The sequence below is a fragment of the Colletotrichum tamarilloi genome (assembly GCF_030869305.1).
Source record: "Colletotrichum tamarilloi strain Tom-12 chromosome Unknown Scaffold_66.1, whole genome shotgun sequence".
NCBI classification, from domain to species: domain Eukaryota; kingdom Fungi; phylum Ascomycota; class Sordariomycetes; order Glomerellales; family Glomerellaceae; genus Colletotrichum; species Colletotrichum tamarilloi.
In genome coordinates, this window is record NW_026849448.1 from 102,747 (window position 1) to 117,829 (window position 15,083).

The window sequence follows — 15,083 nt, forward strand, 5'->3', positions numbered from 1 at the left end:
CTGGCGCCGACCTGGCCAGACCGCCGCAGTCTGCCTTTGACGACCAGGAATCCAGGACTCTAGGAAGCACGCCTAGGGCCGACTGCAGACCAGGATCGTTGGGCTCGCGCTCTTGTCTCTGTATCTCGTCCGACTTTTCCTTTGTCTCTTCCCTCTCTCTTGTTCTGCGGCCTATCCTTGACCCGACGACCCTCGAGCCTTGTCATCTGTTCGAAACGGTACCTATCCGACGATGCACACAACTTCTCGACCTATCCGCAACCCTCGTCTTCTCAGTCTTCTCTTGCTGTGCCATTTTGGCGAAATCCGCACACTCTTGGCTGTTCGGGGCCGACGATTCATCTGTGGGTACCAAAAAGAGGTACCTGACATTGCGATATACCGCAGTAGAAGGAAAAAGACATGGACCAGGGGGGGGCGTTTTCCCTCTCTCAATTGACGCCGCTCGCAATGCGCCCTCACAACTCACCATCCGCAGACTGGACCTCAATTAGCAATCATGTACACTGGACGTCCGTATCCATTCCCGTCCCCGTTTTCCCCGTCATCCCCGTTGACAACGTTCCCATCCCATGTCTATCCGTATGTATTCTGGATGCCTATGCCCCCCCCCCCTTGCCCAGTCTCATATCTCGTCACTGCCATCACGGGCGGTTTGCTGAGCGCGATGCTCTGCGTGGTCTCTGGATATCCCACCATCGGGATCACAAGTTCACAACCACCCACACAGCACGCTACGGATACCATGTCATGTCATACATAGTACGAGTACTTACCGGACTATGCAGACTTGTATCAGAACACCAGCCAACCATTGTGAGGCACGGCACCCCATATTCAGTACTTGCCCACTGCATCACACAATGAAGCCTCGTTGAGTTTGAAAGCTACAGTATGTACTACGTACAGTACCGTACGGCTACGGGTACTTTGCCCCTTCTTTCTTCTTTCTTTCTCTATCCGTCCATCTCCAAATGCTCTGCCATGGCCCATTTCTATCCCCTGGCTTCCCTTGCCTTACATGGGATGCATGTATCTGTACGGATACCTGATGTTTCTTACATGGAGTTTGCAACTCTCTCGGCCCAAGTACCTACCTTACCTCCACGGATGAGTACTCAGTCATGGACGGCAAGGTACTTTCGCCTTGCTCCAACTCCAGCGCCGGATGATGCCGTCCAGTTCCTCTTCGTCTTGTCGCGGTCCTGATATTGTTGTTTCCCTTGAACATCCCTGTCTCAATGCCGTTGCCGACGTTGTTGCACCTGCACATGCGGCTGCTTGTGCCGTTACTCCAGTCTTGTGTCATGCTAGCTCCCATCGCCTGTTCTTGGTGCAACCATGGTTACCTACCTACTTTGATCCCAGAGCAAGATACGATACGGATACGCTGCCTGTCTTTTTGTCTGCCGGGCCTCATCCACCTTGCCGACGCGTGTGGACGCAACACAAGTTGACAGGCTCGGAACTCTGATTATCATCATTCGCTCCTATGTTTTCTCCCGTCCATTCCCCTAGTACTTACACCTGCTCTCCTCCCTTCTTCTTTCATCTTCCATCTTTTTTTTTCTCTTCCTGGGAAACTCGCCTCTCGCCTTTCACCTTGCTCTCCCTTTTTCTGCGAATTGCCATTGGAGAAGGTTGACAGACCAGCATACCTACTCTGTCCCCTAACCAGCTGCTAGCCATCTATCACCCATCGTGTCAACTTGACCGCAGCCAGGTAGGTAGACCCTCACCTACCCAGCCACCAAGCCATCGTCAGCAAGCAGGCAGTACAACCGCGATACCGGGCTCGACTGCCCTACCCTACCTGTACCTACCTGTACCTACCTGTACCTACCTTACTCTCCGATCTCCAGCTGCGGCACGGCACTGCACACTCACATCACATCACATCGAATTCCTCCACATCCTCTGTCATCCGCCATTCGTCGGAGGCACCTCAGCTCGGCTCGCCGAGAGGCCGGAATCAAGAACCAAAACCCAGATCCAGTCGGTCCAGGACACCCATTCGAGCTGTATTCAGCACGGCAATGAGCACCACCGCACACGCCAATTGCCAAATCCAGACAGGAGGTCAGACTAGGCTACAAACCACCAAGACATTTTGGCAATAACAGTCTTTGCCGCAGGCAGTGACAGGCACATACGGAGTACTTCCTATTAGTCTAAGGCAGTGAGAGTGTTAGCATCGGACCACCTCCACAAGCGAAGCCCGGACCCCAGAGTCGATCGCACAAGCTGGCTTGCTCTCGCGACTGTCGCAACGAGGATTCACACCAAAGGAACGTCAACGTCCAAGGCCGCGCAGACGGAAAGCACAAGGCCAGCCAGACGCACCCCGGAAAACCATAGGTCACATTATTGTTCCTTTTTAGCCCCTCGGACGGCCATCGAATTTCTGCACTACTATCACCCCTGTTGCGGGCCTTTCTATTCGTCATCTCAAGCCAAGCTGCATACAAGCGGCTCACTATTGGGGGGGAGGGAATGTACTAGTCGGGTTGCTTTTGAGCTGACCTGACCTGATCCCCGACCCGATCTAGAGGAGGAGACACACACACACACACTTTCAGAGACAGAGCAAGGAAGAAACAGAGAAGCCGAATACCTACCTACGAACCTGTCTGGCTCGGCCTGGGAATTGTTTCGACTGTATCTCTGCGTGGTAGGGTAAATTAGAGGGGCGGCCCGTCCTTCTACTTGTTAATTGCCGTGAGCTTTCCTTACCCCGTCGTTGGAATCTTGTAAGAGTTCCTTCTGGAGAGCAGATTGGACTGATTGCTGTCTGGCTCGTTGGATCGCACCCGTCACATCGTCCGACTCCCCCGACTCAGACTCGACTGGACGCGACTCAACTCACACTCGCCTCGCCCGTTTTTCAGTCATCCCCTTCCCTCCCTTTTCTCTCGTCGTTTCAGCGATCATCCCGTTTTCCTTTCTTTTTCCTTTGCTTCCACAGTCTCTGGCCGTCGTCCCCTTGTGCCAATCACCTCAGACCGACTCAGGACCGGAGACGCGGCATAAGACATACTGCATGAGTCGTCAGCAATAGCGGCATCAATAGCAGCAATATAGCCGGTAGCGCCCACAGCGCCCACAGCTGCTGCATCGCACCGAACCGCACCGCAGCGCGCAGCGCATCACATCAGGTATCTTGGCTGGGTCTTGGAACGACAGTCAAGAGAGACACAAGACAAAAAAAAAATCAGCCTTGTTGAGACCCTCGAGTCGGCAAAATCAGACGCCAAAGTGCAGGGCATAAGGAGCGAGAGCGCAAGCGAGGCCATGTTCCAGCCTCAACCAACGCCTTTTGCGTTTCACGCCTCGGCACACAACCCATACTCTCACGCTCATCCCCACGGTCATGGTCAAACGTACATGCAAAGCCAGAGCGGCTCGCCGCAGGATCACCGGCCTCAGAACAGCGGAGGCTATAGCATCAGCACTGGGGCAGCAGGGTTAGGAGAAATGATGATGAGGAACGAAGAAGGCGGAGGAGGAGCAAGAGGAAGAGGGGTAGGAAGAGTGGAGATGAGGATGAGGATGGGTATGGCGGGCGATGGTGTCGGAGGAGGTGCATCTCACGACGCCGGCATTGATACAGGAATGGCGGGCTCACATTACGGCTACTTGTCGTCAGCGAGAGCAGAGAGGGGATCAGGAAGCGGCCCTATTTCTGGCTCTGGCTCTGGCTCTGATTCTGATGCTGTTTCTCGTTCTGGTGGTCGAGGCCATGGACATGGTCTAGGTCGAGGTCATGGCCAAGCTGGAGCTGTTGGAGCTGGCATGGGAGCTGGAGCTGGAGCTGGAGTGGGTTCATCGTCGGGTGCATCGTCGGTGGGACTGGACAGCATGGGTAACCCCCTGGTGATGGGCGGCGGTGGTGGTGGTGATGGTGGTGATGGTGGCGGCGGCGGCAGGCTAGGGCTGGGGATGGGGATGGGGATGGGACAGATGGGCATGGGCATGGGCAACTTGAACGGCATGGGTATGGGCCTGGGCCACAGTGGGCTGTCCCTGTCGGCGCAGTCGCAGCCGCGGTCGCAATCACTGTCACAGTCGCTATCTGGTGTTATGGGGATGGGCGGGGAAGCTGCAGGCACACACAGCCTGAATGCTGCGTCGTCGCCGGCCGGACCTGGAACCTCGCTAATGACAGGAGCAGCACAACAGCAGCAGCAGCAGCATCAATACCAACAGCGCCAACAACAACAACAGTATCCTGGGCGGCAACAGCAGCAGCAAAGACAGCTAGTCTCATCAGCAGCAACAGCAGGAGCAGTGGGAGGGCCGTTGGCGACAACACTAATAGCGGCTACAGCGCCTATGGTTGGCCCCGGCCCGGTCGCCGGCCGGGCTCCAGCTGTCACCAGCACCAGCACCAGCACCAGCACCAGCACCGGCACCACTCCCGCATCGCGCGCAGTTCAGGTTCAGGTTCCTGTTCCTGTTCAGAGTCAGGTTGCTGCACTTGCACATCATCATCAGCAGCAGCAGCAGCAGCAGCAACAGCAACAGCAACAGTCTCAGTCTCCTTCATCTGCCTCCACTCCTCCTCCTTCACTACTACTTCCTCCAACCACCACTTCAACCACCACCACCAACGCCAACGTTGTCTCTGGCGTTTCCGCCGTGGCTTCGGCTGCTCCTTCTGCTGCCCACTTGCACCTTAACAACCACCATAACAGCCCCGGCGCTGCTTCTGCTCCTGCCTCATCCTCCTCCGCGTCTTCTTCCTCCTGCTCCTCCTCCTCCTCCCGCTCCCTCTCCCGCTCCTCCCACCCCCATTCCCACTCCCACTCCCATTCGTCCTACGGATACTCCCACGCCAACCTTTACTCCAACCACAACCTCCTCCACGGACACCTCCAGCAGCAACAACACCCTCCTCCTCCTCATCCTCACCCCGGCGCCTCTTCTTCGACAACATCCTCTTCTTCTGCCTTTTACACCACCAACTCCAACGCCAACCCAGGCTTCACAAACACCGCCGCCGCCCTCGCTCCTGATCACGCCCACGCTCCAGCCCACGCCGTGAGCAGCACTCGTCGTCCTTGCGCCATGGAACCCGGCGACCCCTCCGACGTTGCCGCCCAAGAAGCCGCCGCTCGGGATTATCAGCCACAGCTCCAGGTGAGTTGGCTCGCCACCCCGACTCCGGGAGACGCACGCCTAGCTCCCGTCGCCGAACCCCCCAAGCTTCGACTGCTCGTGCTCGTGCTCGTCCTCTCTCTTTTCTCGCCCTCAACCCACAAGAATCTCACAATCCTCTTTGAGTCCAATGCTATTGAATCCAATACCATTGAATTCCATGTTTCCTCCACGTCCAAAGCTCCCATCGAACCCGAATCCTTACTCGTCATACACACCCTGCCACGTGCAACGCTAACACGGCTTACGCCCTTTTCTAGGGTTTATTGGTGGGCGACAAGATTACCAGCGACGCCATAACCGACGAGTACGCCAAGGCTGACGAAATCTATATCGCAAAGACCATCGTGAGTCCCATGCCAGCGTTCCTTGCCCAGGGGATGCATACTCCGCGCAGTATGTTGCACCGGCTAACGTAGTGATTCTGCTCGTTTTACCCACTTCAGAGCCTTCCCCAGACATATTCTCACTATCGCCCTGTTCAAGGTGACGGAAATTGCGGCTGGCGAGGTGAGTTTACCTTTCACGATCCTGACCACCATCACCACCACCAATATTTCCTTCTACCCCGCATCCCCGCCCCTCGAAAGGGTGGAAGGTTCCTGGGAAATCACTTCTTTTCAAGCACGCCACTCTTCACCTCGACTCATGTCGGCGCACATGTCCGTTGCTTGGAAGGGGGAACACTGCTTCACTTCAGCACTCAAAGCATGTTGTAACTAACACCATCTCTCTCTAGCAATCGGCTTCTCCTACTTTGAGCATCTCATCAACAATGGCGACCAGCATCAGATCCTCGGCGAGGCCGCGCGCATCACGAGCTTAAATCAGTATCTCCTCAACGTTGGCGGCTACGATCGGATGTTGTTTGAGGACATGGTGGAAGAGACGATTGGCTTGTTAAAAGATGTCGCCCAGAATATTGCCAACCCACAGCTAGCCATGGGCATCATGGTCCAGCGCTTCAACGACCAGGGCTCTTCCAACGCCATCATCTACCACCTTCGCTTGTTGGCGCTCTCATGGCTCAAGGGAAATGTTGAGCTCTACGAACCCTTCATTCCCGCCGAGACGGGTATCATCGGCTATTGCGCCGAAATCGAACGCCCAAACAGAGAGATTGACCATCTCGGCATCATTCTGCTCGTTCAGGTGCTGCTAAAACCCATCAACTTCGTGCTGGAGATTGCGTATCTGGATCGTAGCCCAGGAAACCAAGTCAACATTTACCGCTTTCCGGACGAGGCCAATGGTCAAGACCCTGCCACTCTGGGCCCCATCATCTACTTGCTCTACCGGCCCGATCACTACGACATTCTATACAAGTCGCCTCCGAATCCGCCACCCTTGAATCTTCAGGTTCACCGTGTTGGTTCCTTTTCTCATTCTCAAGAGATTGCGAGCGTGGGTCCTCCTTTGCACAGCTATTCTCTCGACTACGGCCCCCTGGCCATGCTGCCCGGATTCGGGGGCCCGCCCTCGGGCTTGTCTTCCGCTCTGTCTTCGCTCGGCTCGCCCACATCTACATCTCCGCTTCCAGACGCCTATGACCCTTCACCTCAATCTCCTTGGCTCGCGACGCCGTACTCTGATCATCACATTCAGCAGCAGCAGCAGCAGCAGCAGACGGCACCAGCCCCTCGACCGCAGCCTCAAACGCCAGCTCGACCACAACAATCGACGCCTGCCCCTACGAAGCCGTCGCAACCGGTTGACTACCAGCTCAGATTTAGTCACCAGTGCTGGCATCTCAACAACACCAGCTCGGCGCAACCGTCAGTGATACCCGGCCAAGCCGGCTTCCATGAACCCAGCTTTACTACCGCAATGTTCAAGAACAGCCATTTCAACAAGGCACACTATAATAATCCTCACTTTCATCCCGAGGAGTGGACTCCGGACGATGATGGCCACCACGAGCGGCTGCCGGCGCCCAAGAAGAAGGGAAGGGTCAGGTTGGATCACTAGGCAAGGCAATCACACAAACGATGGGACCACTGTACCATCAGCCATTTCGCCAGTGATAAGTTGGACTTTCGCCATGGTCCATGAGCATCAGGGGGCAGACCGCCACTGCGATTTCCAGGAGTGTAATGGAGGGGGGCGGGGGAACAAGGCGGTGTTACTTCTTTCTTTTGGCGGTCTCTGGGGGCCCGCATTGTGGGAGAATTAAAATATGCCTTGATTTGGCTCATTGTGATTTTAGTGTTTTGCTCTACGCAGATGGGAAAGGCATCATGATTTTATGATGGAGGGCTTCATCTTCTTCACGGCTTTATTTGGCGGGAGGGTTCGCTCCTCGGGTTGATACTCATCATAGCATCGGCGTTGATAATTAATAGTACTCTCTAGTGCGCAAAAGTCCTCTGCCCCTTATGGTCGTTTTGAGTAGGTATTGGACTCCTGTATCGTTGGTGCGGCGAGCTTACAAGGAAAGTAGAATCTTTGCCTGCCGCGAAAACGGGCTTGACATGGAAACGTGATGGTCGATCTTTTGCCGCCCCCCCCCCCCCTTCCCCTTGCCCCGTCTATGGGGATACATCTGCAACGTCGTTCCAAGATGATTAATTGTTGTGGGTGTGTACAAGAACTATGTATGTACTGCACATGTGGGTTATCCAGGATCTCACACACGTCGGCGTCTGCGTCTGCGTCTGCGGCTAAAGAAAGGTTGCCACCTGGCACCCCTGACATCAAGCATGCGACAAACGCCCCGTTCAAACTCTTGACCTCTTTTTTTTTCTTTTTCTGACATGGATGGCGTGAAGGCGTCAACGGGGTGAGATGTGAGGTGTGAGCTTGAGGTCCCACGGGTGGTGGGGCTTGGCGCGGCATATCATGGACTTTGCCCGGAGCATGGGGACGGGTGGGCATTGCATTGCATTATTCGATTGCTAAGAGAGAAACAGATTGGAGAGAGAGAGAATGCGGCGGTAGAAATCCCGCAAAGAGTGAAAATCGGAGTTGGATGTCATCTACCTGGTTAGAAATGAGTATCTGTACTGGCTCTCGCTCTCCATCCATGTCTATCTACGCCCAACTACCTGCAAACCTTTGACGGCTGGGGGGTCCCGCTTGGATGGCGCTCTTGTGGAAGAAAAAGCATCATCCTATGGGGTTCAGCCATGCCACCACGCCCCCGTCCGTCCTCGGTATGCTCCGGAGCAAACGTTACGGGAAGATATGCGTGGCAGCTTGACAAAGTGCGAGCTGCCAAGGCTCTCGATAAGCGTGATATCGACATGGTAATCTACAACCAGTAGCTGGTTGCAGAGACTCAATGGCAGTGAGATATCGTATTCGTGATATGTAATGCCGACATACCTACCTTGCTTTGCCCCTCCGGTCTGCAGAGGTGATGAAGATGCTTCGCCACGCAAGACCGAGAGGTCGTCCTGGCTTGGCAGGCTGGGATCTGATATGCCAAGATATAAAAAAAAGGTGTTTGCTGATGCAGATGGGGGTATCATAATCGACAATGTCCGGTGAGGTATCCTCGCCCCCGCCGCACCGGAAATAATCAGGCTCCCAGCGAGCCGGAATTTGATACCCTACGTTCTGGTTCTTCCGGGAATAAGAAGAGAGTGCGAAAGGATATGCTGACCCGGGCCGACCACGGAATGCGCGTCTCCTTTCAACAGGTGCCGTTCATAGCGAACGGTCCGGTCAAATGCTGGCTGCCCCGACATCCAAAAGAGGGGCTCAGAATTTGATGGCTGACGAGCAGAGGAAAAGAGGCGGGCAAGCCACACGTTGTGTAACCCGTGATGCACTCCGGTCACCAGCATTCTTGCTTCTGGCCGTCGTCTTATCCATGGGCCAGTACCGAGGCGCCACTCATAAACAGATGGCAAGTTGGCCAATTGAGGCAAGTATTGAGGATACGGTCATCCAAGTAGTTGATGCACTGTCGTCGGCGCAATGCCGACTCCGAGGCGCTTTGCAAGCTCCTCGGCCCACCGGCGAGCATACCATTCTCTCTTCGTCTTGCCATCGCCAGCAAGACTCAACTGCCTCCAGGAATCCTCGCCGAGTTCGGCTCTTACACTGGTGGCGGTTTTACCTTCGAGTCCGCATGGCACGAACCTCGCCCAAGGATTGAATGCCTCGTCGCCGTCGACGGCAACGTCCACGTTGAGCGCCGTGCCGAGCCCAGAGATATGACGGCGAAGGTGAACACCCATGGCGGCAATCTTGCGCTCCTGCCCTCCTGTTCGCTGCCTTGCGGCCTCGGCCCAAACTCCCGGATCGTCCTCGGAAAGGTACGTCTGGACCCCAGGTCCATCGGCGAGGATCGCTTGTGTGGTCTCCTCTAGAAGTCGCGCGTAGGATCGGACGGTCAGGCGGGGATAGTGTTTGCTGTGCAGGTCCAGTATCGGCCACAGGACGACCTGCCCAGGTCCATGATATGTTGTCAATCCGCCGCGATCTGTCTCAATGACTTCGGGCGTGAATTGCTGCTCTCCTGAACTTGTTCCGCCATTTTGCTCCTCTGCCGCGACCTTCGTCTCTTCGATGACAGTCAAAGGCTGTTGAAGTCTTTCCAGCTGCTCGGGTAATAAGGTCTTTTGGCGGCGGCCAAGCGTATACGTTGGTGCCGGAGTGAAAGATAGGACTAGCGGCGACGGAGCGCGGGAGTTCGGCGCCGACTTCCAGTCGAGGAAGACCTGACGTAAGGCAGTTTGAAAATTTGAAGCCGAATCATACGATGGAAAATGTTTCGAATCAGAACCGTCGAGGTGAAGGTGTCGCAATTCGCTCGGTTCGGCGCCGTCGTCCTCAGGGAAGACCAACTTCGAGATTGGCGTTGAGGAGCTCCATCTTGCCTGTCGCAAGATGATACCAGGTATCTGATTCGCTGAGCGTGTCAGGATTGGAGTTGGAAATGTAGAAATCCGGTATGCGGTTTGAAGGGTCCCCATCGGCTCGCGTGTTGTCGGAGGTTGCTGTGGACTTGAACGGAGTTTGTCGACGAAGATTGTGGCTGAGGTGAAGTCATACGCAAGCTGCCCGGAGCTTGAACAAAGTTTAGCGGAACGAGCCAGCTGGAACTGTCATCGGTACGTATCTTATCGATAGAGTTAGGTTATCGGCAAACGCACGAGCCACCTTCCGTCATAAGGTAGGCACCGTGAGACGGGCGTAGGGTTCATGATCCTTCAGAATCCCCGGTCTGTCACGGCATACAAGTCGTTTTCTGAGCAATCGTTATCGATAAGGTGTGGCCTCTGTCTGCGCGGGTCGCCTCACACCAACTGTCACGTCGTCAAGTTCATTCAGCTCATCGGTACGCTCCTACGGCTCTTTGTCGTGCTAGAATGGGAGTGCTTTCACGATTGCCTCAAGGTCCCTCGGTATGTTGCGGCTTCATTGCGAGTCGGTTCCGAGTCGTCATTGTGTCATCTGTATAAGATAGGTAGCTCTTGTCAGCTCGTGTCCGCGCTGCATGTGCGTGCCATTGGACATCCAAGACAGGATGCCGTAACTTCCTTGAGATGGTGAGACACTTGTGCGCTTTTCCATAACTCAATGCCCTCCTAATGACGGCTTGCCCTTTCCTTGGGAAGCATGATGTCTTTTGTCCATCGAGCTCTAGCCCACACATTAAAAACCAGCTGGGCCAGGTTCGCTTTCTTCCAGCTATGATACCGTCACCCAGCACTTCATGATGATGACATTGAGATGCCTTGTCAAGCTGACAAGATGTTTCGTATGGAGCTCGAAGTCTGGTCGTGTGCCGAGCCGTCGCCGGCGTACGACCAAGTGGGGTTACCGGATGCACCGAGTCGATCTGGCGCCGATGGTCTCGAGAGCATGACGGACAAGTCAGGTGTTTCTTATTTGTCAGTTACGAAGGGACTTCGAAACGAGAGGTCTTCTAGGTTGGGGCCCAATAGCGAGGAGAATCGAAACCGAAGTCGAAGTAAGCAGTGCGTCTGTCAAGCTGCGAAGGAGAAGTCAGAGTTCCCGTCCCATCCGGCGGGTGACGCGAGAGCACCCAAGCTAAGCCTCTCTGTGTGCGAGCTGGAGGGTGGAATATTTGCAGCACGGCATCTGAGCCACAGTAGGACACATCGCCTTGGTCCAGGCCGCGCAAGATATCAAAGACAACAGAGCAATCCCGATATGATGCCATCGATTCCCGCGAAGACAGGTGGGTTGGTAGTAGTTCAAATGTCAAGATGCAGACCACCCCTCACACGTTGGACACTCTGTGAGCTGCGCCAGACGCGCAATTCTCGGAAAGTTGGGCGAGGATGGCGGAAGCAAGGTGTTCGGTCTGCCTTGGCATGCAGAGTGCTGCTGGACGGACAAAGACCCTGCATCTAGCAGTCGGAGAAGACGAGCCACTCAACTCGAGGGACAACGTCCGGCATCTCGTCCCATGGTGTTGACAACAGAATAGGTATTAGTGGTTTCAGTAAAAGGGTGAGCAATTGTTCGGGTCCAGCCATCCGCTTTGGCATGCCGCATGTGAGGTTTTCATCGGATGGGTGGGAGTTCAGCAAACGCTTGGCCGAAGCACCAGACGAAGAAGCCGCAGCCATGTGCTTTTCATCCGAACCGAAACAGAACCTAGGAGGATCCTGTAAGGATATCCGTACGGAGCACAGAATACTGAGATGCAAGTTGACAGTCCCAGGCCTTATTTCGATGAAGCATCCGAGCGGAAGATTGCCAGCCTTGTTCGGAGCCTGAAGAAGATTAGCGTGTTGACGATCACGACCGAAGGAGACGATGGAGCCTTGGAGCCTTGGAGATGCAAGCAGCCAGCGAGGGGTCAGAGTGCGAGGAACTGAATCGTGACGAAGGATGTGGTTGGCCCGGTGCGAAAAGAGAAAAGCCAGGGGGGAGAAGAGCTGGAAAAGGATGTTGGATGACGTCGTGGCAGGGTGGGGGCTGGGCCGAGGAAGGTCCCTGCGCTGGCAGTCGGTGACTGGCGTGCGCGACGAACCACAGTGGCTCAGGAGAACCAGGCGCTAGGGGGGCGGTCCAGCGCTGTTGCCCAGCAAGATCTCGGTTGACTACGGGTTCACCGTGTGCGACGGACTATCAACTGTATGCTTAACGTGCAGAATCACGTACGTATCTACAGTCCGTCTGATATTCTGTACTGTCATGTGGATCCCGGCAGTGGCTCGGTGGTGTCGTCATGGCCCACCCGACGCATGCGCTGTTCAGCAGGTGGGCAGCGACCAACACCGGACCCAACTCCACGAGCAGCAAGCTCAGCTGCTGCTTCCTTCCATCCAAGGCTCCAAGCAGCCAAAGGTCGCAGGAGCTACGCTCAGTCAGGGCCTCACTTTACACAGAGTAGGTAGGTAGTTACTGCAAACCGGGGGTCTCCTTCTCTCCCCGCTAGTTTGGCTTCGTACCCTGGTACCTACCTTACCTGAAGTAAGGTAGGTACTTCGTACTCCGTACACGCAGTCCCGAGTTTGGTTTGGCGTCGGCTGTCTGAAATTCTGAATTTGGTTTGCATCATCTGATTGCTCGCCCGTCGTCCAATTCTTTATCCCTCACTTTTCCCTCCCAGACCCCCGATCTACGGATACTCTCGTCTCCTCTACAAGCTCAGTCTTTAGGAACACTAATCCTGCACTCCCACCAGCCTTGTTACAATCTCGGTCCGCCTGTGAGCCGCTTAAGCTGCCTTACAGAACCAACAAGTCGGTCAAACGAATCATCCAGACAGCGAGAGACATCAATAACCCCGGCATCCCTACCTCTACCCTTCCTATAGTTCCCTCCAAGCTATCACTGTCGGGTTTTGAACAAGGGTTAGAAGCAAACGGAAAACAACCCCAGAAACATAAATCAGAGACAACCCGCCTCAGCCTGTCATAGCTCCCTCGTCCCTCTGAAACACTTTTTGCGAATCCGGTGAGTTTTCCCATTGCTTATCATCGACGCCATAGCCTACCTTTCCCCAAGTGACGAGTGTAGAATTGCGATTGTGTATCCGTACACACCCGTACGCCATCTACTTTGTCCTTCCCAGACCAAATCTACTACTTCTCCATTACCTTGCATTCCTGCACAACCCCGGCCACCCAGAAAAGACACAATCGCTGAGTACAAATCCCTACAGGTCTCCGCCGACCCTCTCCTCCCAGCCATCGCAAAGAATCGCAAACACCACCCTTCGGAGAACAAAAAAGGCAATCCAACGAACAGCCAAACCGAATCGCAGCAATGGTTAAACGTGAGTCCTCTATCCTTGTTCCCGCCCTTGCGCCGCGAAACATACTCCAAAGTCCCAGCTGCAGACTGACACAGCATCATTCCAGACGCCCCGCTCGGCACTGCTGCCATCGTTTTCCTCTCGGGCGCCATCGTCCTGCTGCTCTTCGTCATCCTCTCTGCTGTCCGCGACGCCGCGCCCCTCAACAACACCTATTTCCTCGAGGCTGACACTACTGGTATCACCGGCGCACGCAACGGACTGACGCGGTGGAACTACTTTTACTACTGCAACGACCAGAACGCAGAGTGCTGGGGTGCCTGGCCTGCCCCGGCCTTTGGCTGGGCCTGGGGCCGTGATGCGGCCAACGTTCCCACCGGCCTTTCAGGTAGCCACGGAGGCGGCACCACCAGCACCGAGTATTTCTACATGTGGCGCTTCGGCTGGGTCATGTACCTGATCGCCCTCTTCTTCATGGCTCTTGCCTGGTTCGCCAGCTTCCTCGCATGCTGCGGTCGTCTCGGCGCCGCTGTCGCCGGCCTGGTCTCCGCCTCGGCTCTCTTCTTCTTGACTGTTGCCGCCTCTTTGATGACGTACGTCCCCCAGTCATCCATCGTCTCATTTTGTTCGCAGTGACTGACATTTCTCTATAGCGCAACATTCGTCAAGGCACGCAACGCTTTCCAGGCCGAAGGTCGTGAGGCCCACATTGGCACCTACGCCTTTGGCTTCACCTGGGGAGCCTGGGCCGCTCTTCTCATTGCGACCCTACTGTTCTGCATCGGCATCCGTGGCGACAAAGGCTACTCTGGAGGCAGCCGCTTCAGCCGCAAGCGCAGCACTCGCAGCCGCCAGTCGTTCGACGTCAACAGCAGCCGCCGTGTCAAGGAAGACTATGCATAAGGCAGCTGCTGGCCTTTCACAGCAAAGGAGCACCACGAATTTTTCCACAACAATTCCTCATCGTGGGCACCATTCCAAAATCTCAAGGATGTTGTATTAATGATATGTCCATCGTGTGTATGTTGTACTTACGCAATAATGTTATCTTGTTTCTGCATTTCGCTGGCGTTTTGGAAGAGCCACATTTCATGCGGTCTTCCCAAGATGGATTGATGGTCAACGTCTTGTCCATGGCCTTGGAGTTATGCGTCATTAGTACCCGGCTCCGACATGTACCGCTCTTTAGGTCTACTCCAAACTAATAGACTAATGCCGTAAACTTTGTCACTCCAGACCACTTGAAGCGTGTGCCTTATGTTTGGCGATGTTTCCTCCAACGATGAGAATTTGCAAAGTATGAATTTAAGAGTTATGAAATTCTCGACAGCGAGCCCTCGTACGCTGTATGAAAACTGAATGACTGTCATGCTCCTATTTGTGTCGCAACTTTCTCACCCATGAGTATCGATCCACTTACCTTGTCCTATCCTGACCTCGCTACGTATCATGCGTAGGACCGAAGAGGTTTGTATGCTTTCAGAACCCCTTTTCGATTGGATTACGGCGTAGGACAGGTTTCTCTAGGCAAAGTTACTTCTTTATTGACTGGGTCGCTCCATTATTTTAGAAATTATCACTCAGAAGGGCCCATTGCCTCCCACCAACTCTGCTCACATGCATCAGGTCTTGTTCGCGCTGCTGCTTGTCTACATGCTAAGTCGGACCACACGTGTACACACACACACACACACACACGACACAGAAGTTTTCGTCGATTGCATCTCGGGATCTCTCAACA

At 54.8% G+C, this 15,083-nt stretch overlaps 3 protein-coding genes across 3 annotated transcripts; 2 read left to right on the plus strand and 1 right to left on the minus strand.

Moving 5' to 3' along the window:
* Positions 1–3,291: 3,291 nt before the first annotated feature.
* CTAM01_11726 (peptidase C65 Otubain) lies at positions 3,292–7,125 on the plus strand (the record flags this gene model as incomplete). The annotated part of the gene is made up of 4 exons (XM_060527735.1): positions 3,292–5,364; positions 5,418–5,504; positions 5,604–5,667; positions 5,897–7,125. The coding sequence occupies 4 exons, from the start codon at positions 3,292–3,294 to the stop codon at positions 7,123–7,125; spliced, it is 3,453 nt and encodes a 1,150-aa protein (XP_060377639.1).
* Positions 7,126–9,044: 1,919 nt separating this feature from the next.
* CTAM01_11727 (uncharacterized protein) lies at positions 9,045–10,079 on the minus strand (the record flags this gene model as incomplete). Its single annotated transcript, XM_060527736.1, has 1 exon — positions 9,045–10,079. The coding sequence occupies one exon, from the start codon at positions 10,077–10,079 to the stop codon at positions 9,045–9,047; it is 1,035 nt and encodes a 344-aa protein (XP_060377640.1).
* Positions 10,080–13,353: 3,274 nt separating this feature from the next.
* Positions 13,354–14,245, plus strand: CTAM01_11728 (SUR7 protein; the record flags this gene model as incomplete). Its single annotated transcript, XM_060527737.1, has 3 exons — positions 13,354–13,363; positions 13,449–13,935; positions 13,996–14,245. 3 exons carry the CDS (start codon positions 13,354–13,356, stop codon positions 14,243–14,245), a joined length of 747 nt encoding a protein of 248 aa, XP_060377641.1.
* Between the last annotated feature and the right edge of the window lie 838 nt (positions 14,246–15,083).